This window comes from Rhamphochromis longiceps, linkage group LG3, assembly GCF_057381845.1.
Source record: "Rhamphochromis longiceps isolate RC_006_pf linkage group LG3, R_longiceps_female_GT1.1, whole genome shotgun sequence".
NCBI classification, from domain to species: Eukaryota; Metazoa; Chordata; class Actinopteri; order Cichliformes; family Cichlidae; genus Rhamphochromis; species Rhamphochromis longiceps.
Genome location: NC_140559.1, coordinates 43,825,589 through 43,850,278, shown reverse-complemented (window position 1 = coordinate 43,850,278; position 24,690 = coordinate 43,825,589). Strand labels below are relative to the sequence as shown.

General features: G+C 41.5%; 4 protein-coding genes across 6 annotated transcripts; 2 read left to right on the top strand and 2 right to left on the bottom strand.

The window, feature by feature from the left end:
- The first annotated feature begins 92 nt into the window (after positions 1-92).
- On the top strand, positions 93-9,848 carry slc7a7 (solute carrier family 7 member 7). Its single transcript, XM_085399244.1, has 11 exons — positions 93-1,135; positions 1,568-1,621; positions 2,497-3,121; positions 5,659-5,784; positions 6,051-6,195; positions 7,328-7,451; positions 7,535-7,638; positions 7,733-7,829; positions 7,929-8,078; positions 8,715-8,898; positions 9,004-9,848. Exons 3-11 carry the CDS (start codon positions 2,629-2,631, stop codon positions 9,075-9,077), a joined length of 1,497 nt encoding a protein of 498 aa, XP_085255370.1. The 5' UTR covers positions 93-1,135; positions 1,568-1,621; positions 2,497-2,628; the 3' UTR covers positions 9,078-9,848.
- Positions 9,695-15,731, bottom strand: oxa1l (OXA1L mitochondrial inner membrane protein). 2 transcript variants are annotated; one of them, XM_085399255.1, is made up of 11 exons: positions 15,608-15,731; positions 14,416-14,550; positions 13,813-13,908; positions 13,445-13,721; positions 13,143-13,286; positions 12,961-13,046; positions 12,235-12,399; positions 12,029-12,133; positions 11,780-11,942; positions 11,570-11,650; positions 9,695-9,932 (listed from the first exon to the last, which is right to left on the bottom strand). In XM_085399255.1, the coding sequence occupies exons 1-11, from the start codon at positions 15,716-15,718 to the stop codon at positions 9,808-9,810; spliced, it is 1,488 nt and encodes a 495-aa protein (XP_085255381.1). In that variant the 5' UTR covers positions 15,719-15,731; the 3' UTR covers positions 9,695-9,807. The 2 variants fall into 2 exon arrangements, with proteins under 2 accessions (XP_085255381.1, XP_085255390.1); XM_085399264.1 differs by having other exon boundaries at positions 14,416-14,609; positions 15,608-15,704.
- Positions 15,732-20,082: 4,351 nt separating this feature from the next.
- Positions 20,083-20,746, top strand: LOC146674955 (uncharacterized). The gene is made up of 2 exons (XM_085399224.1): positions 20,083-20,215; positions 20,613-20,746. Exons 1-2 carry the CDS (start codon positions 20,083-20,085, stop codon positions 20,744-20,746), a joined length of 267 nt encoding a protein of 88 aa, XP_085255350.1.
- Positions 20,747-20,826: 80 nt separating this feature from the next.
- Positions 20,827-24,549, bottom strand: LOC146674954 (uncharacterized). Of its 2 annotated transcripts, XM_085399212.1 has the most exons (6): positions 24,426-24,549; positions 24,221-24,337; positions 23,428-23,611; positions 23,230-23,330; positions 22,570-22,722; positions 20,827-22,484 (listed from the first exon to the last, which is right to left on the bottom strand). In XM_085399212.1, the coding sequence occupies exons 3-6, from the start codon at positions 23,582-23,584 to the stop codon at positions 22,023-22,025; spliced, it is 873 nt and encodes a 290-aa protein (XP_085255338.1). In that variant the 5' UTR covers positions 23,585-23,611; positions 24,221-24,337; positions 24,426-24,549; the 3' UTR covers positions 20,827-22,022. The 2 variants fall into 2 exon arrangements, with proteins under 2 accessions (XP_085255338.1, XP_085255328.1); XM_085399202.1 differs by having other exon boundaries at positions 24,221-24,476.
- Between the last annotated feature and the right edge of the window lie 141 nt (positions 24,550-24,690).

The window sequence follows — 24,690 nt, the reverse complement described above, 5'->3', positions numbered from 1 at the left end:
AACTGACCTGTAGCAGCCTACCTGTAGTACCTTCACAGCCCACCAGGCGGACCCAACGCACACTTTGGGGAGAATCAAGAGTAAGCAAACAAAGCAAACAACAAAGAAAGAAAGATAAAAATGACCTACTGGTTTTTCTACTTTTCCATAATATCTGCATTATTGAAGGTTCACGTGCGCTTGATGTTTTTTCTCTCGGATCTTTCTCTTTTAAATCATCTTCATTTCAGTCAGAATCAAACCGAGATCACTAGAAACTGATAATTTATCACCATTCAGTTTATTTCATATCCACAAGAGGGCGCAATAGCTTGTGTTTGGTCATCCATCAAACAGCAGAAACACAGAAACGTATGAATTACTTGTTGCTATCAGCAACACTGACGCGACTCTTAATTAAATGTGCATTTAAGCCTCACACAGACACGCATCAGCTAAGTTACGCTATTTCCCTCAGTTTTATAAACCAGTATAACTGTTTTATTACAATATTGCCTGTGTTATAAACAACAACACTGTAATGGGATGTACTTAAAGTGAAGGAGAAAACGCAGGCTAGTCTTACATGAGTGGATAATTACGACCATTGTTCGGATGAGCCTTAAAGTGAACATTTCTAACAGCATTATATCATCAAATTGTCTCCAGATGCATTTGCATAATAGTAATCGTGGAAAAACCCTCAGTCCTCCTTTTATTTCCACTGTCACACTGATCAGAGAAGAGCAGGTAAGCTGCAGATAACACCTGTGTGATGGGCGAGATAATTGAATCACACACCCGTAGGAAAACAATGCTGAGGTGAACTAAAGCCCTCCCACTCTCGCCTTGAACTCGTTTCCTTGGTCGATTAAAAGCGTCGTTGGGAACCAGAAGTGCACGACACCTCAAACGCATCAGCCGAGGAAGGTCGGAGCAAAGCAGAACAAGAGGAAACCGAGCAGCAGCACAGCAGAGAGAGAAGAGGAAGGCGCATGAAGTGGTTTATTTACGACTGTGACGGGGAGGCAGGACAATGAAATAACAGAACAGAGAGTGGATTTTGAAATAATACAGTATTTGCAATCAGACTGTGCTGCAGTGATTTAGAGGACCCCAAGAGGAGCAGAGAGGAGCTGAGGAGCCTCTGGAGAGGGTGAGTGTGTCCCCCCCCCCCCCCCCCCCCCCCCAAACTGCTGCTTGTGTTTCATAATGATTTAAGTAGAAGTGTTAATTCAGGAGAGTTGTTTTATCATGCCTGGCTGCTTTTACGAGTGAGTAATCTGAGATCTTTTACATGAAGAAATAACTAATTAGAAACCCTCTGATGTATTTCAGATGTTTCCACAGCTGCCTTGAAAACATAATGATACTTTTTATTATCGCTGCTTCATTAATCTGAACTGTTACTTGTGTCCCGTTGCGTAAACAACAGGACTTCCTGTATCCAGGATGTGACCTTAAGTAGCTCAAAAAGAAGCCTACTTATCAGCAGCTTTTGAACTTTGCACTTTCTGTCTGCAAGAGCTTCGCCTCTGAGCTTCTCCGGCATGCTTCACGTCCAATCTGCTGTCCTCCTTCTTTGCAGTGACTCCTTCATCAAGACACGTGCTGCTGCTCCTACTGCTGCTGTTGCCACGAGGTATCTGAACTTCACAGCCTCTCTTACATTCTCCTCACAAAAGCTTCATGCTTCTGTGAGTCTGTGTCTGTGTGTGTTCATATCAGGCTTTCCATGCTTGAGTCTCTCCTGTATCTGAGTTCCTTATTACTTACGAGCTGTATCCAGTTTACGATCTTTGGATCGATATCTTGCATTTATGCTTCTCCGTGTACCTCTACACCTGACGTATACTTATTTATATGCGCTGACTTTATGAAAGAGCCAGAAGCCTGAATGATCAAAGTGTAAATACTGTAAATAACTACACTTTAAATTGGCATTAATGTAGTGAAAACACTGTCATTCAAAACAACACTAGCAGTTCATGATATGTAAAGAGATTGTGTAAAGCCAGATTATTGAACCTGCTGCCTAACGTGTCTGCATCATCATCAAATTGCACACATGCTGACGATAATGAACTTTGGAAAACATGTGACCTGTGGCCGCTGTGCTGACACTGAAACTCTGCATATGCCGGCGTAGGTGGATCTGGGAGTCTAAGTGTGAGTCTTAGTCAGTGATTCTTTCTCTGCTTGTGGTTACCAGCGAGAAGCCGGTGTCTGAGGCACGCAACGTGTTTGCTCCCCTCCCCGTCTCTCTGTAAATACACTCAACCTTAAAAGGCCATTTGGTGTGCGGCCTAATGGCCCTCCAATCCCAAAATCCCGCTCTCGAATCCAACCGTGTCCACACTCGTTGTGCGTTGTCTTTTCTGCATGTTTGTTCTGACATTAGTGCCTCTGGCATGCGAGTGTGTTTTTGTGTGATCGGATCGGGACAACGCGAGTATTTGCTGTGTGTCTGAGTTGTGACAACATCGCTGATATGACCCCTGTGTGTTGCCTTCACAGATGGCGGGAGATAAACGAAGATAGCTCGAGGAGGAATTTTCCAATCTTCATCACACAGCAAGGCCAAACAAACCCTCTTATTTTGTGACTGTTTTCCTTTTTAAAATAAATTAAAACCACCAAACTCGAACAATGGCTTCTCACAGCCTCATCCCGACAGAAGAGCCGTCCAACGGCGGCCCCCCGTCAGAGAAGTCAGATGACTCGCAGGAGTCCATGAAGCTCAAGAAGGAGATCTCCCTCGTGAACGGAGTATGCTTGATCGTGGGGAACATGATCGGCTCGGGGATCTTCGTCTCGCCCAAGGGCGTCCTCATCCACAGCGCTTCTTATGGTCTTTCCCTGGTGGTGTGGACCATCGGCGGGATCTTCTCCGTGTTCGGCGCCCTGTGCTACGCCGAACTGGGGACCACCATCACCAAGTCCGGGGCCTCCTACGCCTACATCCTGGAGGCCTTCGGGGGTTTCATGGCCTTCATCCGCTTGTGGACTTCGCTGCTGATCATCGAGCCCACCAGCCAGGCCGTTATTGCCATCACGTTCTCCAACTACATGGTGCAGCCCATCTTCCCCACCTGCATAGCCCCGTACCTGGCCAACAGGCTGCTGGCTGCTGCTTGCATATGTAAGTACACATCTGGAGACTGAAGATGAGTCAGTGCGTGAGTGCGTGAGTGATATCCAGTGTCAATAATGCCTAATAATCTGTGTTACAGCCGTGGTTTCACATCTATGACAGATCACGTGAGCTGCAGAGACTAGAGAAGTGAAAAATGGTGGCAGTCGGTTAGAGTCAGCAGGTCTACAGCAGAAACACTCACTAACATCTGATTAAAGAGGAACCGATCCACCCTAAAATCATCCATTTGGTAGATTAAGTGGGAGGAAAAGCCACTTTTTACTCAATCTCAGAGCAGTGGCTTTGGAAAACCTGGTATGGGCTCATCACACAAGGACATGAATCACAGCTTTTCCTTTTTCTTCCTGTAAATGTAGAAAGATCAAATCTACCACGAGATAAAGACTACGCAACTGCACACTGAGTCAAAGGTGCAGAGAGAACTTGTTAATATCTTCCAGATAAGCCCTGATAACAAATATATGTCCTCCTTTAAATCCATTGACCCACCTAAAAGGTGGGCGCGCAACACACACACACACACACGCTTGAATGCGTGCACACACACACACACACACACACTTTTGTGCCACGCACCAGTAAGCAGAGGACGACAGAGAGGCTGGTAGCTATGAGGTAAAGTCCTCCCTGCAGGGGCACTCTGACCTGACAAGCCTCTCCTCTGATAGCTCAGCCAGCACATGAGTGAAGCGCTTAAACAGCACCACTTCCTTTTAAGTGAAGGCAGTGCAGTAAATGTAAGTGCAGCTGCTGTAATGAAGTCCCTCTGTTTCATATTCACCTTCACCCTATTTCACTCAAGACTAGAAAAGAAAGGTTTTAGACATGGCAGTGCCGAAACTGCTCTGACAAGACAACATGTAAGTTCTGTTTTATAAAAATTATGATAAAACACAAGAACAAACAGCTTGTAGTGCAATGAGGTCATGTGTAGACAGAGAACTGGGATGGGGGTGAATGAGGTCCTGGGTTTGAATCCACCGGCCACCCGGGGCCTTTCTGTGTGGAGTTTGCATGTACCTGTGTGGGGTACAGCATGCTTCCTCCCGTAACCCAAAGATTAGTTTAATTAAACTAACAGACCACATGTACAGATGTGAGTGTGAGCGGTTCCCCGTTTCAGGGCGTACTCCACGGCAGCCGAGGTAGGAGCCATCGTGACCTTGAACTGATTAGCAGAATAAGATAGACAGTTGTGATTTCAGTACCTTAACATGACAGATAAAAACATTCAGATTATAATAAGTGAAAGTTTACATCCTGTGTAATAATTTACTATCGAATGATTTGAGTTGGACTGAGTATTTAAAAGTCTGGTTGGGTCAAAGTGTTTTGCAGTGGAAGAATTTTGACTGATTATCTCAGATGTCGTGTAACTGTATAACTTTATTAATATGCGCGGGCCATGCTTCTATAAAACGTCCAAATTTTGAGTAATTAGGTCATTGTGTGTGCAGTTTTTATCTATTCTTGTCTCTGTGATGTCAAAGTGAGAGGAGACATCTTTAATATGGTCATTTCAGATACATTCAGCTCAGTCCACATCCACGTACTGTTCAAACGTTTTGTTTGTGAGGGGCGGTTATCAGAAGCACGTGAACTCAGGTGTAAAGTCCGCCCAACCCGTACTCAAGGTCATCGTCTGCTAACAGCTACGCAGTCTTCAGCATCTCTGTATCACTGGCCTGCCTGTCTCTCACACCTGATCTCAAACCTCCACCTCTGGGTGGCACAGCCTCCTCCTCCATCACTCATCCTCCATCTGAGGCATTGTGCTCTGCTGTGTTTGAACAGGCATCCTGTTATTACCCTCTAGCTGTCAGTGTGGTGGAAGATGATGCATTCCTGTTTTGGTCTGAACTACAGCAATTAATTTACATTCATTAATAAAAAGATTCGCTTTCGCAAAACTGAGTATTACACGCTATCAATGGAGATAGTAATTTTTACGATGTCCCGTGAACTAGGCGGTCCCTTACTGATAAGGTGCCAGAGTCAGAGAGCGTGCGTGAGAGAGATAAGTGACAGAGAGGAGCAGAAAAACATGTTTTCCAACACCATTAATGCTGATCAAGGTGAAGGAGGGCAATAAGGAAGAATGCAGCAGGGACCACTTTACTTATCAGGACCAGAGGCTGTAGGTCAATAAGTGCCAATCGTGACAAATCTCCAACCTCAGGCCGAAACATACAAGCTCATCAGAACAGATCGGTGCTTGTTTAATTATTTCTTCTTTCAAGCTTTTAAACTTGGTCTCACTTCCATGACCGTACATGTGTGTATTTCAGTATGTGTGTGTTATGTGCTGCACTCAGCTGTTTCCTTGTCTGACAAACAACTATCCGGTCTGCTTGAGTCAGCAGCAGTGCTTCCTTAAATCAGCCGCTCTCTCACATGGAAACACGCTGGCACAGACACAAACACACAAACACACACAGTTTAAAGAGCAAATGTCTGTTGCTGTGCGAGTCTGTGTTTGAATGATACGTGTGTGTTCATGTGTTTCGCTCCCTCGCCTTCAGGTTTGCTGACCTTTGTCAACTGCGCTTATGTCAAGTGGGGAACCCGAGTCCAGGACTTCTTCACCTACGCCAAAGTTATTGCTCTCATCGCCGTCATCATCACCGGCCTGGTGAAGATCGGACAAGGTGCTCAAACACATCAGCAACTCACACACATTTTTTCTTTTTCTCGTTTTTCTTTTTCTTCTTCTTCTTTCGTCTTTTACCCTGTCTCTGTCACATCAACACTCTGCATGTCCTCCTTCACTAAATCCATAAAAAAATTATCTGCTGTTATAACTAATATAAAACTGTTAAAGAACAATCAGATAAGATTGTTATGTGGAGGGTAGGAGTTTAATTAGGTTAACTACATGACGCTCACACAGTGCCATGCTGTCACTTCCTTCTAGGTCACACCCAGAACTTCGAGGGGCTATTTGATGGCTCATCTCGAGATCCAGGAGCCATCGCTCTGGCTCTGTATTCGGCTCTGTTCTCCTACTCTGGATGGGACACCCTCAACTTTGTCACAGAGGAGATCAAGAACCCAGAGAGGTGAGTTAATATGCATGATGTCACATGAACCATTTGCCACTATGAGCATTAAATCATCCCATCATATGGGAATTAAATTACTTTGGTTTCAAATGTATAATTCCATTCCTAGACACCGGAGTATGGAAGCTCATTTCTGCCAATGAAAAATTTTTTTTTGTCATGCATAAGTCAAAATTTCAAGTTATTATCTCAAAAGTTGGACTTTGGACTCAAATTTCTGAATAAGCTGAAAATTTTATATAACATGAATTTTTGACTCACGGATGATAGAAAACATTTTCAGTGATGGTAATGGGCTTTTTAGACTTGAGACATTAACAAACAGGTTCAAATGTGACAGGTTTTTCTCTTTACACCCAATGGCCTTTTTGACAGAACCCCAAAGTGGTTTGTGTCACTTTGTCCCAAAGATATAGCCGTTAATGACCAGCAGGGGGCGACTCATGTGTTTTTGCAAAGAAGAGAAAACTACACTTTTGGCTTCGCTGCTCTGTTACCTTATTATAAATATTTAACTCATGAGTTAATGCTTTTAATGGCTAGTTTAAGTCTTATCCAAAAATTAACATCTTTATTTTATAAACTGTGTCCTCCCTTTAGAGCCAAATGGCCAGAATAGCAGACTAGCTTACACTTAATTTTACATTTGCAGCTATTATAGTCACAATTACGTCTTTAAACATACAACAAGCAGTCTATGAGCAGTCTACTTTTCCTGAAGCATCTGGATAAAGTTCAGAGTTAAGGCTATAAAACTGAAATGATCAGTGCATGACAAAAAGTAGCGGTAGCTTGGACTTCTACGGCCTCCTCTCGTCTGAGTACAAAACAAAACACAGAGGTGAAAAGCAAAGGGAGGGAAAATGGGAGGAGAGGCTCTGAAGTATTCTCATGTGTGTGTTTCAGGCTTATTCTTTGATTCACACAGCCAAACGCAAGGCCACACATGTGATTAGATCAAAAGCCTTTCTCAGAGTTCACAGACAGAATAAGTGACAAACACCCGCTCCTCATCACTTAATATCCTCTTGACTCAGAGACTTCAGACAAAACTCTGGATCTTTTCTCTCTATAAGAATCTCTCTGATCTCTTTTGCTGCCCTCTGCTGTTTCTCTCTCTAAACTACAGAAACCTGCCTCTGGCCATCGCTATTTCCATGCCCATCGTGACTGTGATCTATATTCTCACCAACGTGGCCTACTACACTATCCTCCCAATTCCTGCAATCTTAGACAGTGATGCTGTGGCTGTGGTAAGTTCCTCCGATCCACACTGAATGATGTAGGCTTGACATGTACGAGGTGTAGCTTTTGTTGAAGAGTTTTCCCTCTGCAGACATTTGCAGATCAGGTGTTTGGTGTGATGAACTGGACCATTCCTCTGGCTGTGGCTCTGTCCTGCTTTGGAGGACTCAATGCCTCCATCCTTGCTGCCTCCAGGTATCTCTATCGTTCTTTAGGCTACTTTGCGAGGTCATTAAAACCAGTCAAAATAAACCAATCCTCATCTTCGCTTTATTTTGTGTCTCGAAAGGCTGTTCTTCGTGGGCTCCAGAGAAGGCCACCTGCCCGACTTCTTGTGCATGATCCACGTCAACCGCTACACTCCCGTCCCCGCCCTGCTCTTCAACGTCAGTTGTTTTTTTCTTTGTTGTCTAATTGTTTCAATTTAGTGCCATGCTTTTTTGGCCCTCACCCTTACTCACCATGATTCCCGTACTTTCCTGCAGGGCGTCATGGCTCTCATATACCTGTGTGTAGAAGATGTCTTCAGGCTGATCAACTACTACAGCTTCAGCTACTGGTTCTTCGTTGGTTTGTCCATCCTGGGCCAACTATATCTGCGATGGAAGCAGCCGGACAGAAAGAGGCCTTTAAAGGTATTTAAATGAAATGTTTCAGATGTATGTGCAGTGTTACCTGTAAACAGACAATAGTAGACTGATGCTGCTGCTGAGATAGAAAAGTGAAGCCAGTGTGAAAATATAAAATCTCCACTTTTTATTGCAAAATCTTTACTGCAGCTCAGGAAATAACCGCCGGAGTGAAACAATCAGGAAAATAACTCCTGAACACATTTAATTTTTGAACTGCACACATGCTCAGACTGGTCACTGTGTACTCACAGGCTGTATAACAAAAAGGAGGCAGCCTTCAGGTTAGAAAAGCATCTAATTCTAATAAAGTTCTAATTCTTCAACCTGCATTCTTTCTACTGGCCAGCAGGGGGTGACTCCATTGGTTGGGCTGATTATAATGATTCCTCTCTCTCAATTTATGACCTACGTAAACTCTTTCGTGATGGGTCTACGACCTTTATCGCTTGGTTTAAGTCCTATTAAAAACAACATGTGCATTTCGTAATTGATGACCCTGTATTGAGTACAGCAGTCGATAAACTGGAAAAGGCTTTAAGATCCAGCATGTTTCACTTAATCACGTTGGCGAAAAGAATTTTTGAGGCAGTAATTCATCCCATCGTCTCACCCGGCTCTCTCTCTCTTTTCCTTCCACAGCTCAGTTTGTTCTACCCCATTGTTTTCTGCATCCTCACCATCTTCCTGGTGGTGGTGCCTCTGTACAGTGACACCATCAACTCCCTGATCGGCATCGGCATCGCCCTGTCGGGAGTGCCCGTCTACTTCCTCTGCTGCTACACCCCGGCTCACAAAAGACCGCTGTGGCTGCGAAGGTTCATCGGTAAGATTGGGAAGAATCCAGATGTTTTTCTGCATTATTCTGATCATCAAAGTGTAAATGCTTGACCTAAATCCTGCGTTCTAACCTCCTTCATGTCTCTTTTAGCCAAATGTGGCATGGGGATTCAGAAAGTGTGCTTCTCTGTCCTGACCGAGATGGACATCGACAAACTCGAGTAGAGACGCTCGTTTTAACGCCCTGCTGGCGGCCGGTGACGCACAAACAACAGACTCTCAGCTCAGCCTGGATCTTTGCCAGCCGCCGCTGTTGCGAGACCGCAGTGGACCAAACATTTGGGCTTAAAGCGGGATCCAGTTCTCAGACCCGTCAGCCACCACCCTGTGATGATGTTAAAGAATGTGTTAATGATGCTGCTCATAGGCGGCACTTCCCTGAAGCCAAGCGTGACTTCGGACTGTATTTAATTATGTCAACACAAGTAGTTTGTTTGAAATGATCTAAATGCAAAACCTTTTTTGATTTCACTTGAAGGTGGCCGGTTGTTGTTGAAATCGGTCCAGCAGGCTGCATCTTTGGAACCGAGAGCGCTGCTGATCGTGTTTTTATCATCATTTGCTCACAGAAACAGAACAGATGAGACTGACTCCACGCTCACTCAGGTGGATGAACATTCATGAAGTTTTATAATGTCAGAGACTACTGAAGGGCTATTTTTAAACAAGTGTGAAACAGCTTGAAAAAGTTGAGCTGCAAACATGTATTTATAATAAAATTACTCGTTGACAACATGAAGACAGCCGTTTGTTTTGTTGAAATAAGCAGACATACAATAAGGTTGTGTTGAGGCAGTTTACATTTTTATTAGAACACATATTCATACCCCTAACTCTTCTATCCATAAATATGTACACAATTCATCATTACTGCCACGCTGACAGCTGGTTGGATTTATCCAATAGTGTCCTTCCATGGTCTCGTCTTGCTTCCAGCAGACTTGTCTTTAGCTGATGCTGCTGCTGCAATGGGAGGTTTCTGCTCTAGAGGATTGTGGGTAAAAGTCTGTCTCAGTGGACCTGCAGGGAGAAATGAAATGAGACAACTCTTAGATAAACCACGGTGGCATCAAGTGATAAAAGTCCGGCAGCAGAACAGCAACAAATCAAACAGCTCCACCGAGTGTTTAGGAGGTGTAAAGACAAACACGTGTGGAGTCTCCCCCTACCTGTGACCTAGAAATTAATCTCAGTAGCCATCATGAGGAATGTTTCAATTCCTAAAATATATCTGGAAGATAGAGGTGGTTTGCAGGAACAGCCATAAACACGGACACACAGGTGTATCCTGTCCTTAGAGTGTTTTTAATCTTGGTGTGTGCAAGAGACAGGATGCTACAATGATGATCAACTGCCTGATCAACCTCTGTCCTTCTCACCTGTGCGTGGTGAATAAAAATAGTTCCCGTGCACTGCTGTCATTGTGACTCCTGACATTTAAGTTGTCATGAACACTTAAGTTCACCTGGACACTCCCCCCACATTAAATAAAGCACTACATTGTTGCCTTCTTCATGTCTCTTCATCGCCTCCTCCAGTCATATCTCTGATGAAAGGAAGTAAGATGTAAGGAGAGGAGATGAGGAAAGGAACTGAGGATGCACAGAGAAATGAGACGAGGTGCAAACATGTGAAATGTCTGCTGTGAAATATAAGCTCCAAACATCTAGAAATCAGAAAACAGTTGCTAAAAAGCCTTTTTTTTCACAACAAGCTAAACTTTGATCTTTAGAATATAAAATGTCCATATTAGTATTTATTAATATGTATATATATATATATATATATATATAAACATTACTTGAAATATCACTTTCCTGCTAAATTTACAACCATCCAGCAGTAAGTCTGATCAGGTTTCACACTCAAGAATCTGTATTTATCTCTTTAAACGCTAATTTATTTAACACTACTGATTACAAGAGTTTAAAAAAAAAAGTTAATTTTTATACTTCCCAATCCTTTATTAAAACCTGTCGTTTTTAAGGATCTTAAATCTTTCTTTTAAGCTTTTAAAATGCAGTAAATTCCTTATAAAGCAGGTAGTACTGAAGTAGCCACTGAATAACTGCCCGGATAAATCCCACAGAAATAAATTGTATATGTCGCACTGTTCGGTAGGTTAAGGGCACATGCTCTTGGCTGTCTGTGTGTGCATCAAAGGTCAAAGCCATTTTTAAAAATTTTTTTTTTAAACAGCTTTTAAATAATAACACATGTTCTTCCACAACTACAATGGGGCTACTTAGGAACAAATACACACAACAATCAGCTCTAACCCTGCAGCTTTTCAGCACATGAATCAGTTCTCCACCTGCTCCATAACAGAACAGGGACTACAGCAGACAGGCCGACCGCCTGACAGGGTAGCTGACTGACAGGAAGGATCAGGAAGCGGGTCAGCAGTGAATAAACCTTCAAAATAAAAGCGAGTGAATTCTACTCCGATAAATTGACTGTGTCTGGTGTCAGTCTGTAAGGTGGAGGGCAAGACGACAAATGTACTTGGGTCAGAGTTTATATAAATGAGCAACCATTTCAAATAAAGTTTTTTTCTCCCTCCCTCTAAATAAAGTGAGTCATTTTTCTGCAAGGAGGAAAAAACCCCTGACAGAGACCAAAAGGTCTCTGTGGATGAGCTGAAGACTGGGACTGACCTTTGGCAGCGAGGTCCAGATGATTTTTTATTCTTCGCTCACGCTCTTCCAGCTGGTGGGCCAGCTGAGCGTTCTTCCAACCTGCAGACCAAACCAGTTCCAACACAGACAAACACAAAAACAATCAGAGTGGAAACAAAGTGCTACAAACTACAACTAGATTTATAGTCCTACTCTGTTTATCGACAGATTTATGCTCACAACACCAACCCTTTTTCATGCTTTCGATCAATCCGTCGCTCTGTGGCAGAGCGGAGGCCGGGTGCTTGATCCTTTCAGGGATCTTCAACTTTTTTCTGATTAAGGGGTGTCTGAGCAGAGCCACTTGGCACAGAGAGAAGCAGTTTGAGGTCAGCCAGTAGGTAAAGACTGCCTGAAGTTTGTACGAAGAAAAATAAAGATGTTTCAGCGATGTTTTTTATGAGAACAATAACAGATGTGAGCGAAAGAGTCACTAACCGTGGGGAAGTTGATGGTGAGAGGGAAGATGACTAAAGGCATGATCCTGAACACCGTCTTCATGGCTCGCAGGTTGGGGTTGTCAATCCCAGACTCTGCACCCAGCTGAGGAAAAAAAGATGGTGATGAAGTGGGTCAGTAATTTTTTACCATCACTCTCTTTTTGTTGCCGTGTTTCTTTTGGGAAATAAGAGATCTGAGTTCACCTCCAGGATGAAAAACATCGTTCCAGTGACGGCCAAAGGCAGAATATAAAAAGGATCTGATGCCGTCAGGTCTGCAAACCACAGCATGCCTCCTGTCTGCATGCTGGGCACAGGCAGATAGGCCATCTTTCTCAGGGCGATGAAGAAGGAGATGAAGACGGGTGTCTGAGGGTTGTGGGCAGATGAGTGAGGCCAGAGAGAAAAATGGGAAAAACAAAGCTCCAGCAAAAACAATCTCAAACACGTTGAAGCAACAAAGCAAAGTCAATGATAATAACTAGCATATCTGCAAAGGTACACATACATTCATCACTAATTTAACAGCCATGAATAGTTTCTCTGTTTTATGATGATGAATCCATGAAGCTGCTCCCCTGCACCAAACACACGCCTTTATTTTGAAGGAAGGGACATATATTTGACATATGGCTGTGTTTGTGATGTCTAAATAAAACCCTTTCAACAAAACCCGCCATGGCAAAAAGCTAGACACCAAAATCTTACTTACAAACTGCATTTTTAGTGTTTCTGTGTTACAGTCAAGATGAACTAAAAAGAACTTCTTGTTAATCATAAATGCACCTAAAAATCTAAATTCCGCCTTTGCTTACACTGTAATAGCTGGGAGCTCCACATAAGCAAGTACTAAGCTGAAGTGTAAAATTTGTTTAATTAGTCTGCCTGAAACATTCATGCCAATAACACAGAAAGCTGAGAATAACTGACCTGCACCAAAGGGATCAGGAAGCCACGAAGAGGATTCACATCATGTTTCTTCTGGAACAGGTTCAGGTCAGAGTACGCTTTGGAAACTGTGACAGAACCAGAGACAGCAGCAGCAGCTCAGGATCAGCTGAATGTCTAAAGAGTGAGTATAAGGCCATGAAGAAAGAGGAGAGAACATTTACATTCAAACTTGTTTCCGCTCTGCTTGGCCTCATTCATCCTGTTGGTCAGTTTGGTCATCTCGGGCAGCACGTTGTTCAGCTTCGCCGCCTCTCGCTGGCCCTTCACTATGACGGGAAACACAGCCAAGCGAGCCAACACGGTCGCTGGAGGAAGGAAAGCAGAGGATGAGAATAGACGCAGGAAATCAAAAACAAGGCGCTTCTTAAAGAAAACTTGAGGAAAATATAAACCCAGCCTGTGTTTGGGTGGCCTAAAGTGACGCACTGATACTGACAGAGAAGAAGTGTTAAAGCATGCTTACCCACAACAATGGCTCCCCACCAGGGCAAACCCAGATCCATGTGAATGAACTCTAACATATTCTGGACCAGCCCCACTGGTGTGTGACCAGCTAGTCCAAGCTCTGCTAAACGAGGCTCTCCAGCAACGGCCTGCAGGACCTCCACTGCAGTCGGTGCCACATCAGCGACCTGCTCAGAGACCGGTTGTGTTAAAACAGGAGCAGGGTCAGCAGACACGAGAGGAAGAACAGAGCTCTCTGCTGCTGGTAACACACTGGAAACTGTCCCACCTAGGATCTAAAATGATTAAAAATGACAAAAGCACCAAATGATTGAAGTGATCACGTAGCTGAGGGATGTGGAAGATTTACTTTGGATGCAGACTCACCTGCTCAGTGACAGGCTGTGTGACAGACTCCAGGACTGGAGGACTGTTTAAAGTTTCTGTTACTGGAACTGCAATGGATCCACCATCAGGCGGGATCTGTGAATGTCAAGATAAACTCTACACATCAGTTAAGTAGAAATGTAATAGTGTAACCTCACAGGAGTTCAATTTGTTTAATTTCAGTGTTTCTATAAACTGGATCCAGTTGTTAAGATTACATCAACTTGTAATGTGTTACTGGATCCTACGCGACTCATTTCACTCTACAGTCCACCTGTGGCTGTGATAGAGGATTTAAATCCTACAGGCCACTCCCAATCCTGTTACATGAAGAGGCTAAAACATTTGACACACTTTAGTTTGACACACGACAAACACAAACCTTTCCAGGTCTTCAGGCTGGCCACTGCACTCCAGTAAAAACTCACAGACACTTTTTTTTAAACCAACATTTAAATAATACCGTGACTACTATCAGTTTACACCAGTAAGTGAGGAGGCTCAAGAAAACAGTATAAGTCAGATTAACTTTAATGTGTGAAAAAGGTTAAAGAATGGCATAGATCTAACTGTAGTGACTACATAACCTGTGTGGCGACCCACCTGTGAGCTGTTGTGTCTGATGGCCACGGCATTCACCCAGAGGAACTTGTCATGGTGTCTGCGGCCCAGCAGAGCCCTGGTGGCAGGGCTGCGGCACTCAAACACTGTGTGGAGATGTGACCTCTGGATTAACCGCTGTGTGGACAGAAGGAGGACAAAGACCTGTCGGTCTGATACACTAACTGCAGAATAACCTTTTTTTTTTCTTTTTTTTTTCTTTTTAAATAAAGACAAGAAGCAACAGGAAAGTAAAAAAATAAAGCTTGTATAATTAATGATTATATTTCAAATTGAATCCTTAGAATAATTTACTAAGCTACAAGTCTCCTGCTTCTGAACCAGTTCAGTAACAGAAAACAATATAAGATGTTAATGTTTTACAGCTGCGTCTTTTCTACATTGTGTAATAACTAAAACCAGCGCACTGAATGAACAATGGGCTGTGAGGGTGACTTGCATTGAAAACGCTACGTACAGATAAACAGAATCAACCTTTTGGGATTTACTTACCTGTATGATTGGGCATGCATCAAGACTTTACTGCAGTAAAGTGCTGCTTGAATTAAACAATGTGACTTATATAACTCTTTGGCCACATAAACTAATGCAATGTGATCCTTTTTAAATATGATCGTCAATCTTTGCATTTGTTTAACAATTACTATAATACATCCTTAATAGATACATTGACGTTTGGGAAAACATTACATGTAGTTCAAGTTAAACCTATACTGACCTCTAGAGGTTTGCAGGTGACTCCTGCAGGACATGGGTTATTAAACTTTGGCATAGTTTAAATGAGGTTAATCTATTTTCATAAAAACTCTCATTATTATACATCGGAGAGAAAAGCTGTAATGGTTCTTTATAAACTGGTAGACTGTGCAGTCACACTGATGTAGCATTACGGATTTTCAATAACATCAAACAAACTCCTACTAATTCCGTATTTCAGTGTTTTTAGCTGACCTGTCCGCGCTTTCTGGTTTAAATCCAGCTGGTTTTACAGTTACCCTGAACAGCAGAGAGTCCTGTCTTTCTTGTCTTTGCTGGAGAGCCTGTTACTGTCAAAGTCACACAGGAGGCATGATGCTAGCCGGCGAGCTAGTTAGCCGTGGAGAAAAAGCTATTTGTATCTTTGCTTCGGAAGCACAGACAAAGTACCGAACATGAAACTGTGAAGAAGACCTACGTGGCTCCAGATGTCTGAGAGAGGATGGCCGCCTCGGCTTGGTTTGCCTGTCTGTCTTAGAAAACATCTTGTTAAGCAGACCGGAGTCAAACCGCTCCTGACGGCAGCCATGTTGACATGACAGACAACCTGCTACGGAAAGCGCAAATAGTCAATTTCAATTTCAACAAGTTGCGCACATATATAAAAACACGATGTTGGTTATTTCTACCAAGGAAGTTTGTTTATTTGCATAATTACATTTAAAAAAAAAGTCACTGCCTGAAAATCATAGCAAATTTACCAAGTGGTTTTGGTTTGGTCCACTTTGGAGTCCAGGATCCAGGATTATTTGGAAAGATGACCTTTTAACCTTTTAAAAACTGAGACTCAAAGATACAAAAAACAATCAATAAACAAGCCTAAGTCACATATAATCACAGTCTGGAGTGTTACAGCAATGGGTGAGACATGTTTTCACTTTGTGTTACTGATGGTCACGTTATTACTAAAGGTTGTTTAACATTTGAAATGGTCTGTGTGCTTTCTGTGGTTCCTTTACCCAGTTTAAATATTACATTAAAAATGTAATGGAGACTTTCATGCAAGAAATTGTCTGTCTCGTCTTTTACACCTCTATTTCTTGTTTAAACCATACTGGACAATCTAGATGAAGAAACGTGAAGATGAAGGATTTTCATATCAAGGAAACTGAAACACGAATGAAAATCACTTAGTGTTATTCCCATAAAGCAGAAAGTTGCTCTTTCATCGTAAAAATCGCATGACATAAAATGTAAGGTAATAAATATAATGAAACAATGATGAACAAATGAAACAAGTGACAATAACCAAAAACCAAAACAAACAATTAAAATCCTCAAACTTTATATGTAAATAACTTTCATTTTTAAGTTGATACCAGGTGGCACAATTGACTCCGTTTTAATGTACAGTTAATCATCAACACTTTAGACACTTTAAATAAAACCAAAACAAAACAAAATAAACATCCCTCAAAATATTCCTTGGAAACTGTGTCTCTGTGTCTCTTAAAATGATATTTAATGTTAATGTTAATGTCAGTAAGTGTGAACACTTCTATAAAAGCAAAAGCTCTGTCAGTTTGCTGGTCTGGAGTTTTCAGGCATGTGTTAACGCAATGCCTACACTGTAAAAAAAATTGTATTATAAAAGTATTTTACAGTTTATTTTACAGTTTTGTACCGTTCTTCTAGAACATAATTAAATTCACATAAATAGACTGTGATTTTACATTTCAAATGTAAATTAACGTAAAATCACTGTAAATGTAATAAAACATCATTTTCTTGTTTTTTAAATGTATCTGTCTGTACATATGCATATTTAGATTGTTAAAATACATTCACAAATGCATCACAATTTCACAAATATTTGTCCGTTATTTGAAAGATTGAACTGTTAAATTCAAATGTAATGCTATGGAAAAATATATATAAAATGATTTTTATAAACTTTTTCTTTTTACATCAAATAATAATAATAATTATTGTTATTTAGGGCGATCGTGGCTCAAGAGTTGGCAGTTCGCCTTGAAGGTTGCCGGTTCGAGCCCCAGCTCGGACACTCTCGGTCGTTGTGTCCTTGGGCAAGACATTTCACCTACGACCTACTGGTGATGGCCAGAGGGGAATTATAAAGTGGAATTGTAAAGCACTTTAAGGGTCTCAAAAAGCGCTATATGAATGCAATCCATTATTATTTAAACCAACTGTTAACTGTATATTTCTGTACATTTAAATATTATTATTCATATTGCTGCATTCATTGACCTTGTTTATAGGTAATTTCATTTTCATTATTTAATCACGTTAAATTGTTCCTAATTCAATGTTTAAAAGCACTTGAAAAAGGCAGAATCCCATGTAAAATTATGGCAACAAACTGTATTGTCATTACTGAAAATAACTGTATTTTCATGAGAAAGTTATTTTCTGGTATTTTCTGGTAGTATTTTGGTGCCCCAGCTGCCAGAATATTACGTTTTTTTAGGATTTTCTTTTTTACGGTGTAGGAGGAAAGACATGAGCTGTGATCTTAAAAAAGCAATTGTTTCTGCCCATCGGTCTGGGAACGGCATATCCAAAAATTTGAGGTCCATATAAACTTCCAAGAACTACGTCTCTAAAGGCCTCAGTTAGCATGTAAAATGTTAATTTGATGACAGTAAAATTAGAAAATGAATGAAGAAGTTTGGCTTGTTTATCAGAATCAGAATCAGAATACTTTATCAATCCTGAAGGAAATTAGGGTTACAGCAGGCAGCACGCTAATGGCGCATGCGCACTTACAAAGGAACCTTCTGACCAACTTTACACAAACATCACATTGGGGAGACATGTCAGAAAGGTAGGCTGATAGGAAAAAACACAATGAAAATACAAAACATGAGGTAAGAGGAGGAGAAAAAAAAACTCCACTCAGATTGAGCTCCTAGTGGGAGAACAGTTTGATAACAGAAAAAACACCTCAGCACAAAAGCACATGACTATCAATACACCATAGAAACACAAGACAAGCAACAGGGGCGGGTAAAGGGTAAGAGAGAGCCGGTGTAGACAGCGCATCCGGTTCTGCAGCATGTCTGCGCTGGTCCAGTCGACTGCCATCTTCCCAGGTAGGGCACAAGCATCGAAGGTGTTTGGAAAGGGAGGGAGGATCAGTGTGTGCATATCAGTGTATGTGTGTGTTTGTGCGTGTCCATAGTTTAGCTGAGACAGTGTCCTTCGCCCCGCCAGGCTAAGTAAACAGTCTTCCAGCCAACCCAGGTGGCCTTGCATGGAATGGGGGGAACAGTCTAAACACAGTTGTTATCAGGGTGTTTTGTTCAGCTCCAGCCTTGAGGCCGCAGCTGGCGCTGAAGGGGTCTCCGCATGAAGTGATGATGGTTTTTACTTTAGTGCGAACAGCTCATATGAATTTCAAAGCTGTTCTAACAGTCCAACACTGGTCTCTCAATCTCCCGTTGGAGAGCCGCGAGCTTTCTATGGTGTTATCCAAACTTACGTTCCGTGATGTTGTCGTTCTTTTTGCTCAAAGAGCAGGTTCTGAGAACTCACGACCGCAGTGCACTTGCCCAAGATGTGATCGAATTTGCGCTCAAAGGTGTTATTCGAGCTAGCCCCTCCAGATGTAATCCAGTTTTTCACTCAGAGGTCTTGTTCTGAGTATTCACGGCAGCCGTGCGTTCTCCAAGATCTTCTCCGTGCTGCACTCAATGAGCCCATTTTGAGAAACTCACGCCTCGTCCCATCATTTCAATCCCAGCGGGCAGCCTTGTGGGGGTTTGAACAGCCGGTTCCACTTCCTTAATTCTTCGGTAAGCCAGGGCCAAGCCTGCTCCGATCAGCAAGAACCCTGTTATCATGGTTCCGAATAGGTAGATATCTTCAGCACTCAGGCTCACCCGAGCCCAGACTTCTCATTGAGAAGGGGTGTCAATTGCATTCAGAGACCAGTTGATCAAATCCATAATTCCTCTTTTAGGTTTTAGAGAACAGACTGTGAGAGAATGTTCCAGGGAAAAGTAAGTAAAAACACAAGACAAGACAAGGACATAAGAAGCTAAGCAGGGAAGATAAGGGCAGGAGAGGAGAAAGTGCGACCGCCTTCGCTGAGAGCCTAATCTGGCCTCATGTTTAGAGGGGCTTTCAGGGGAAACTCGTGTCTCTTTAAGAAGAACCTGGCAGCACGGCATATGTTTGTAAAGTTGTATCTGAACAAGTCTTCTGGAACAACAACCTTTCAACAGGTGAGACAAAAGTGCAAATGTTTGACTGTAACACACAGCTCCATGTTTCAAGAAAGTGTAACACAGCATCTCAGCACAAACACCTCATAACATAAGTTCCAAAGGTAGTGCAATAAAAACACATATTTTCAAAATAAAGCAATAAATCTGTGAGCAGCACTGATAACCTAAATAAAACAATTCAGCCTTCCATTATTGCAACTGGTGGAAAGCAACAGCAAGTAAAAAAAAAAAAAAGTTAATGTTTACGTATAATTCCCAAAACTTATCTCAACCAAAAACTGGCGCATGACCAGGTCCAAAACAGACTTGATGCCAGAGATATGACTCAGAAATCTGCTGATGACCTGGCTTCATTATTAAACCAATAAACCATTGAAGTATACAGCATCCATATCCTAATCACACATTAGAAACTGTGCTTGTGTTGCTTTTTCTACTGGCTGACGAAAAACATAAAATATTTTTTCACATTTATTTGGGAGTTGGGAACACCTTGCTTGCTGACCCACATCTTGCCCATAGTTAGAACTGAATCGTCACTTACAGTGTGCCGAAGCACTCCACAGGAGGAAGTTGTTTACCTGAATACCCAAATGGGCGGCGACTGCTGGGATTTTGTCTCTCGGACAAGATAGTTGAAGTTAAAAGCCTTGATAAAAGTCTTATTGAAGTGGAGACAGATCCAGCTCTTAGTGCTAAAATGTCCGTCCAGCTGAAAGTAAACGGACCGAGGGGAGAGGAGAAGATAGTCGATATTTGTGACAATATGGACCAGATGAAGGCCCTCACTGTGATGGAGCTGAAAAGCAAAATCGCCAAAGCGCTGGTGATAAGTAAGCATGACTTTTCTTATCGTCTGCTTTACATTTTTATAGAAATGCAAATGTCATACTTTTATTGAACAGCAGATTCTGTTTACAGAACTCTCTATTTAAATGCAGTGCAAGTGCAGTGTCTATTTATGTTGTCTTCAGCCAATCAGACAACACACACAATAACCACAAACATGACTTTTAGTGGTCTACAGCAGATATAATGATTTAATAATGAAAATTGTCTTCTAAGTGGAAACTTTCTTTGAAAAAATACAAATCAAATCATCTTTTGCTAGTATCACTAACTCATCAGATCACATACATTAAACAATCCAAATATTAGCTTTGCTGATCTACTCTAAAAGGCCTGAAGCAAGCCCAGCTCTTTAAAGCTCTTCTCTCTGCTTCTGCTCAGTTGGTGAAATGCGGGTGGTGTTCAGGACGAAGCCGCTGGAGGACAAAGCCCTGCTGGTGTCTTATGGGATTAAGCACATGTCCGTCATCCACACACTGCTGATGCTGCCTGGTGGAGGAGATCGACCCGCATGAAGGAACACGACAGACTCTGCACTGACAAAATCATTTATTGTGAAGTCTTTATTGTGATCTCATATGCACTCACATGATCATATTATTGTTATGTACTTACTGCTGTCTCTTTTTTGGTCTTTATTTTTCATATAATAAAATACATCATGTTTGTAGCACACTGCATAATGCGTTTCATATCTTATTTTTGAGACACTTTAAGAAATCAGATGTTTAGCTGGACTTTTGCTAGAGAGATCATTTCAATAAAACTCTTCCATGTTTGTTTGTGCTATCTTGTTTCTTTAAACTCCAGATTACAACAGAGGAATCTGGATGTTACAATATTTACAGAAACAGATCGCTGCTAAAAGCAGACAGTTACTGGGTGACTTCAAAACATAAAAGGCAGAAACCAGTGCCTGATCCAAGATAAGAATGTGATCTGAAAGACAGCTCTACTGAGGCAATACTTATAATCAGTGTTGGGCAAGTTACTTTGAAAAAGTAATTAATTATAGTTACTAGTTACTTCTTCAAAAAAGTAACTGAGTTACAATATTCTAAAAGTAATTAATTACTTGAAAAGTAATGTGCATAAAATGAATTTTCATTCACATGTTTTAGGACAAATTTTTTCTTTTAAAAAGATGCACGATTTATTTATTATTGTTAAAGTTTACTGCAGTTAACAATCTTGTTTGACACGTGAGGAGAAAAGGGGATTCCTAGGGTACAAGGAAAATTTAAAAAGTGAGAAATTATCCAAAAAGTTATTTTAAAAGTCTATAAAAGTCTGGTGCACATTCTTCAGATTTCTGGTGTAGAATTTTTTTCATTAAATATTAGAAAGTGAATTCTTTATTAGAAAATGAAGAAATTCTTTCAAATAATAGAAGTAAAACACTTAATTTTAGAATGCTAATATATTAATTTGATGATTACTGGTCTTAATCTGATTTATTGCTGTATTTGAGACACAGAAAGTCCATGCATTAGATCAGCGGTCTCCAACCTTTTTTGCGCCACGGACCGGTTTATACCCGACAATATTTTCATGGACCAGCCTTTAAGGTGTCGCGGATAAATACAACAAAATAAAACTAGTACCGGTACCGAAAAAAAGAAGATTTATTCATAACACACGTGAAAAGACCCAGGAAAACCGAGTAAACGATAAAAACAAAGTAACGCTGAAAACCGATAAAAACCCTGAAAACTATACATTTCACACCTGAGCCTCAACTCTCACGGCCCGGTACCGTGAATCACACAATAACAACATTTCTGTAACAATCTAGTAATCATCCCACTGACACACTGGTATAGAAGTCTGTCTAGGTGCTACACCACTGGAACAAGGTTTGTAATATTCACTCGTCTCCAAACATTCCTCTTTCATTTTGAGGCAAACAAAGCAGAACTGCAACTTACAACGTGTACAGAAGATGTTTTTACACCCAGTTGTGTTATGTTCCACAAGGAAGCCACATGTGGGACAGGCACGGATAGAGGGACAGCCAGTGATGCCCTCCACATTCTGGAAGGTGATATCTGGACATTTTCTCAGAGTTTCTAAGGACTTATTGTTGCAGCCATGATTTTCACATCGGTTTGAACGTGGGGACGGACCTTTCCATTCCCTCAAACACTGCCAACAGAACGTAAAGGTCCGATTTAGATCAGCTGTGCACACTGTACATTCAGTACACAGATTACTGAAGTCAGTTCTCAGCACTGAAGACTTGCAGCCAGGACACTGTTAATAAAAAACGATTATTTATTTAATGCTCAACATTTGGACAAATATGGCGCAGAAATGCAGACTATGTAAATAAACTTACTGATTTAACATCAAAAACATCCTTAGAGTTGCTGAACATTTTCTTTTCAAAGTACTCGATTTCTTCCGGGGTTAGAAGAGCCATTTTACAAACCTCCTCAAAGGACCACTCAGTATGACATTCAGTTTGGCCGCACACAAACCTGCTCTCGCCCTGAAACACAATATACAAAAATATATATCAATCAGTGAAAGCAAAACATGTGGAACAAATAGCAACTGCTCACAATAGTATATAGATCCATTAACTGAGCCACAGTCCAGTCTCATGCCTATTAGATTCCATTCCTACCATACTAATGTGAATGCTTTATTTATTTATTTTTGGATTCTGAAGTAGCAATCCAGAAAGAAAGCTTGAGAACTACCAGACTAAGAAAACCCCCATTAATTAATTCCTGCGCTGATGACCCATTACTTAAACTCCTATAAAACTTCTATAGTGCGTTTCTGCTCTATCTGGTAAAACAACATACAAACGTTCTTGACATCATGAGAGTTGTCAGTTCTGCCTTATAGTCCTGTAATGTTGAATTGGTGCCTTATTTTGTGACTGCAACTCAGTAGTTATGCAACTGAGTGCATAGTAATATACACTCAGTTCAAAAATCACTGTTAATTTATTTGGGGTTTGTGATTAGATGAACGTGTAATATCCTACCTGATTCAATAAGCTAAGACACCAGTTGGTGAGAGACATGGGAGTGACAGCATGGCCGCAAGACATCAGCGCTCTCAGAGACTTGAAGTCCTCATACAAGACTATGAGTGACACATGAAAAATCGCATTACTGTTGTACACTCTACTCAACATTATCTGTAGCCCAGTAAAGGTAGAATTCATAGTCTGAAGACTTACAGTCCAACTCATCATCTCCATCCACAAATGTAAGTGTAAAGTCGGATGGGTCGTAGCACTTCTCCTCCTCATATGTCAAACTGCTTCTGGAGTCTTGAGAGGGAGTTCTGCTCCTCTGATGAGAAATCTTTTTCTTTTTAGATAGTTTTAAACCCATCCTGACTCAGCGCCGCCTTCAGATCATCTACAACAAAACAAACAGAGATCTCGCTAAAAAGTTTTTTCTCTCTTATTTCATCCACTTTGGACTTCACTCCATCAGGGACTGTCACTATACCAGATATTCTACATGCATTCACATATGATTAACATGTATTTATTCCATGTTTTATTCTCTCACTACACTTTTCCTTTATGCTGGGTGCTTTGTCTAACACTACGTGTACAAGTAGACACAGGAAAGACAAAAGGAGCTCATGCACAACTATGTGTGTCTTGGTGCGCACGCATTACAGTCTATAGCATTAGAGTTTATTGATAATACTGCCATAAGAGAGCGTGGAAAAAGTCAAGCCTGACGCGTGGATTTCAAGAGTTTCGACAATATATCGCTGCTCAAATTCCGATTAGATCAAAGTAATCTATGTTACTCACTTTGACGCGGAATAATCTTCGTCATCTTTCGACGTCTTGACTTGCTTTGGAAATAGCTCCCAAATGAAAGTTATCCCGATGCGCAGACGGATCTTAAAAGCGAAAACCCTGAACTTTGTTTCAGACGAAACAACCAAATGGCCAATAGTACCCAACACTCCCATTATTTAATGCAAAACATGAAAACGGAGGTAATTACCAGTAAGAGAGGAACTGCCAAAATCCAACGATGTCAGGATTCCCAAAATTGTCAAATATACTCGCAAGGAAATTCTTGTCCCACAAGACACAACCGCAATAGTCGTCTTTCCATCATCTGTTAGAACAAAGCACATCAAACAAAAACAGTGTACCTGATGACTAAAGTTTTAACATGAAGACCAAACAGAGATCCGGACGGTGACCTTTTCTTATTTTTCAAAGAAGAACAGAAGCCGCAGCTGCCCGCAGGTCGAACCCGCGACGTTGTTTTCTTGGTCATGTGGTCGCGGTATGACGCGTAGTGATCCAGTCAGAGTCTCTCGCTACAACACAACAGATAGGGATCATTTTAATTTAACAGAGAAAACAAATCCATGGGTGTTTGTTGTTTGACGTTACATTTTATCACCAAATTTTCGTGAACAGTCAAAGAGGCTCCACTCCAATCACATAGATTTACCTCAGCCT

Excerpts from the sequence above, each read along its gene's own strand:
- LOC146674954 (XM_085399212.1), bottom strand. The coding sequence starts at position 23,584 with ATGGGTTTAAAACTATCTAAAAAGAAAAAGATTTCTCATCAGAGGAGC. Across the intron at positions 23,331-23,427 it reads TGGAGATGATGAGTTGGACT|TCTTGTATGAGGACTTCAAG; the intron begins GTAAGTCTTCAG and ends TGTCACTCATAG. Across the intron at positions 22,485-22,569 it reads ATGTTTTTGATGTTAAATCA|TGTCCTGGCTGCAAGTCTTC; the intron begins GTAAGTTTATTT and ends TTTTATTAACAG.
- slc7a7 (XM_085399244.1), top strand. The coding sequence starts at position 2,629 with ATGGCTTCTCACAGCCTCATCCCGACAGAAGAGCCGTCCAACGGCGGC. Across the intron at positions 6,196-7,327 it reads GAGATCAAGAACCCAGAGAG|AAACCTGCCTCTGGCCATCG; the intron begins GTGAGTTAATAT and ends TCTAAACTACAG. Across the intron at positions 7,639-7,732 it reads TCCATCCTTGCTGCCTCCAG|GCTGTTCTTCGTGGGCTCCA; the intron begins GTATCTCTATCG and ends GTGTCTCGAAAG.
- oxa1l (XM_085399264.1), bottom strand. The coding sequence starts at position 15,674 with ATGTTTTCTAAGACAGACAGGCAAACCAAGCCGAGGCGGCCATCCTCT. Across the intron at positions 13,287-13,444 it reads GTGGGGAGCCATTGTTGTGG|CGACCGTGTTGGCTCGCTTG; the intron begins GTAAGCATGCTT and ends TCCTTCCTCCAG. Across the intron at positions 12,134-12,234 it reads CGATGTTTTTCATCCTGGAG|CTGGGTGCAGAGTCTGGGAT; the intron begins GTGAACTCAGAT and ends TTTTTTCCTCAG.
- LOC146674955 (XM_085399224.1), top strand. The coding sequence starts at position 20,083 with ATGTCCGTCCAGCTGAAAGTAAACGGACCGAGGGGAGAGGAGAAGATA. Across the intron at positions 20,216-20,612 it reads CGCCAAAGCGCTGGTGATAA|TTGGTGAAATGCGGGTGGTG; the intron begins GTAAGCATGACT and ends GCTTCTGCTCAG.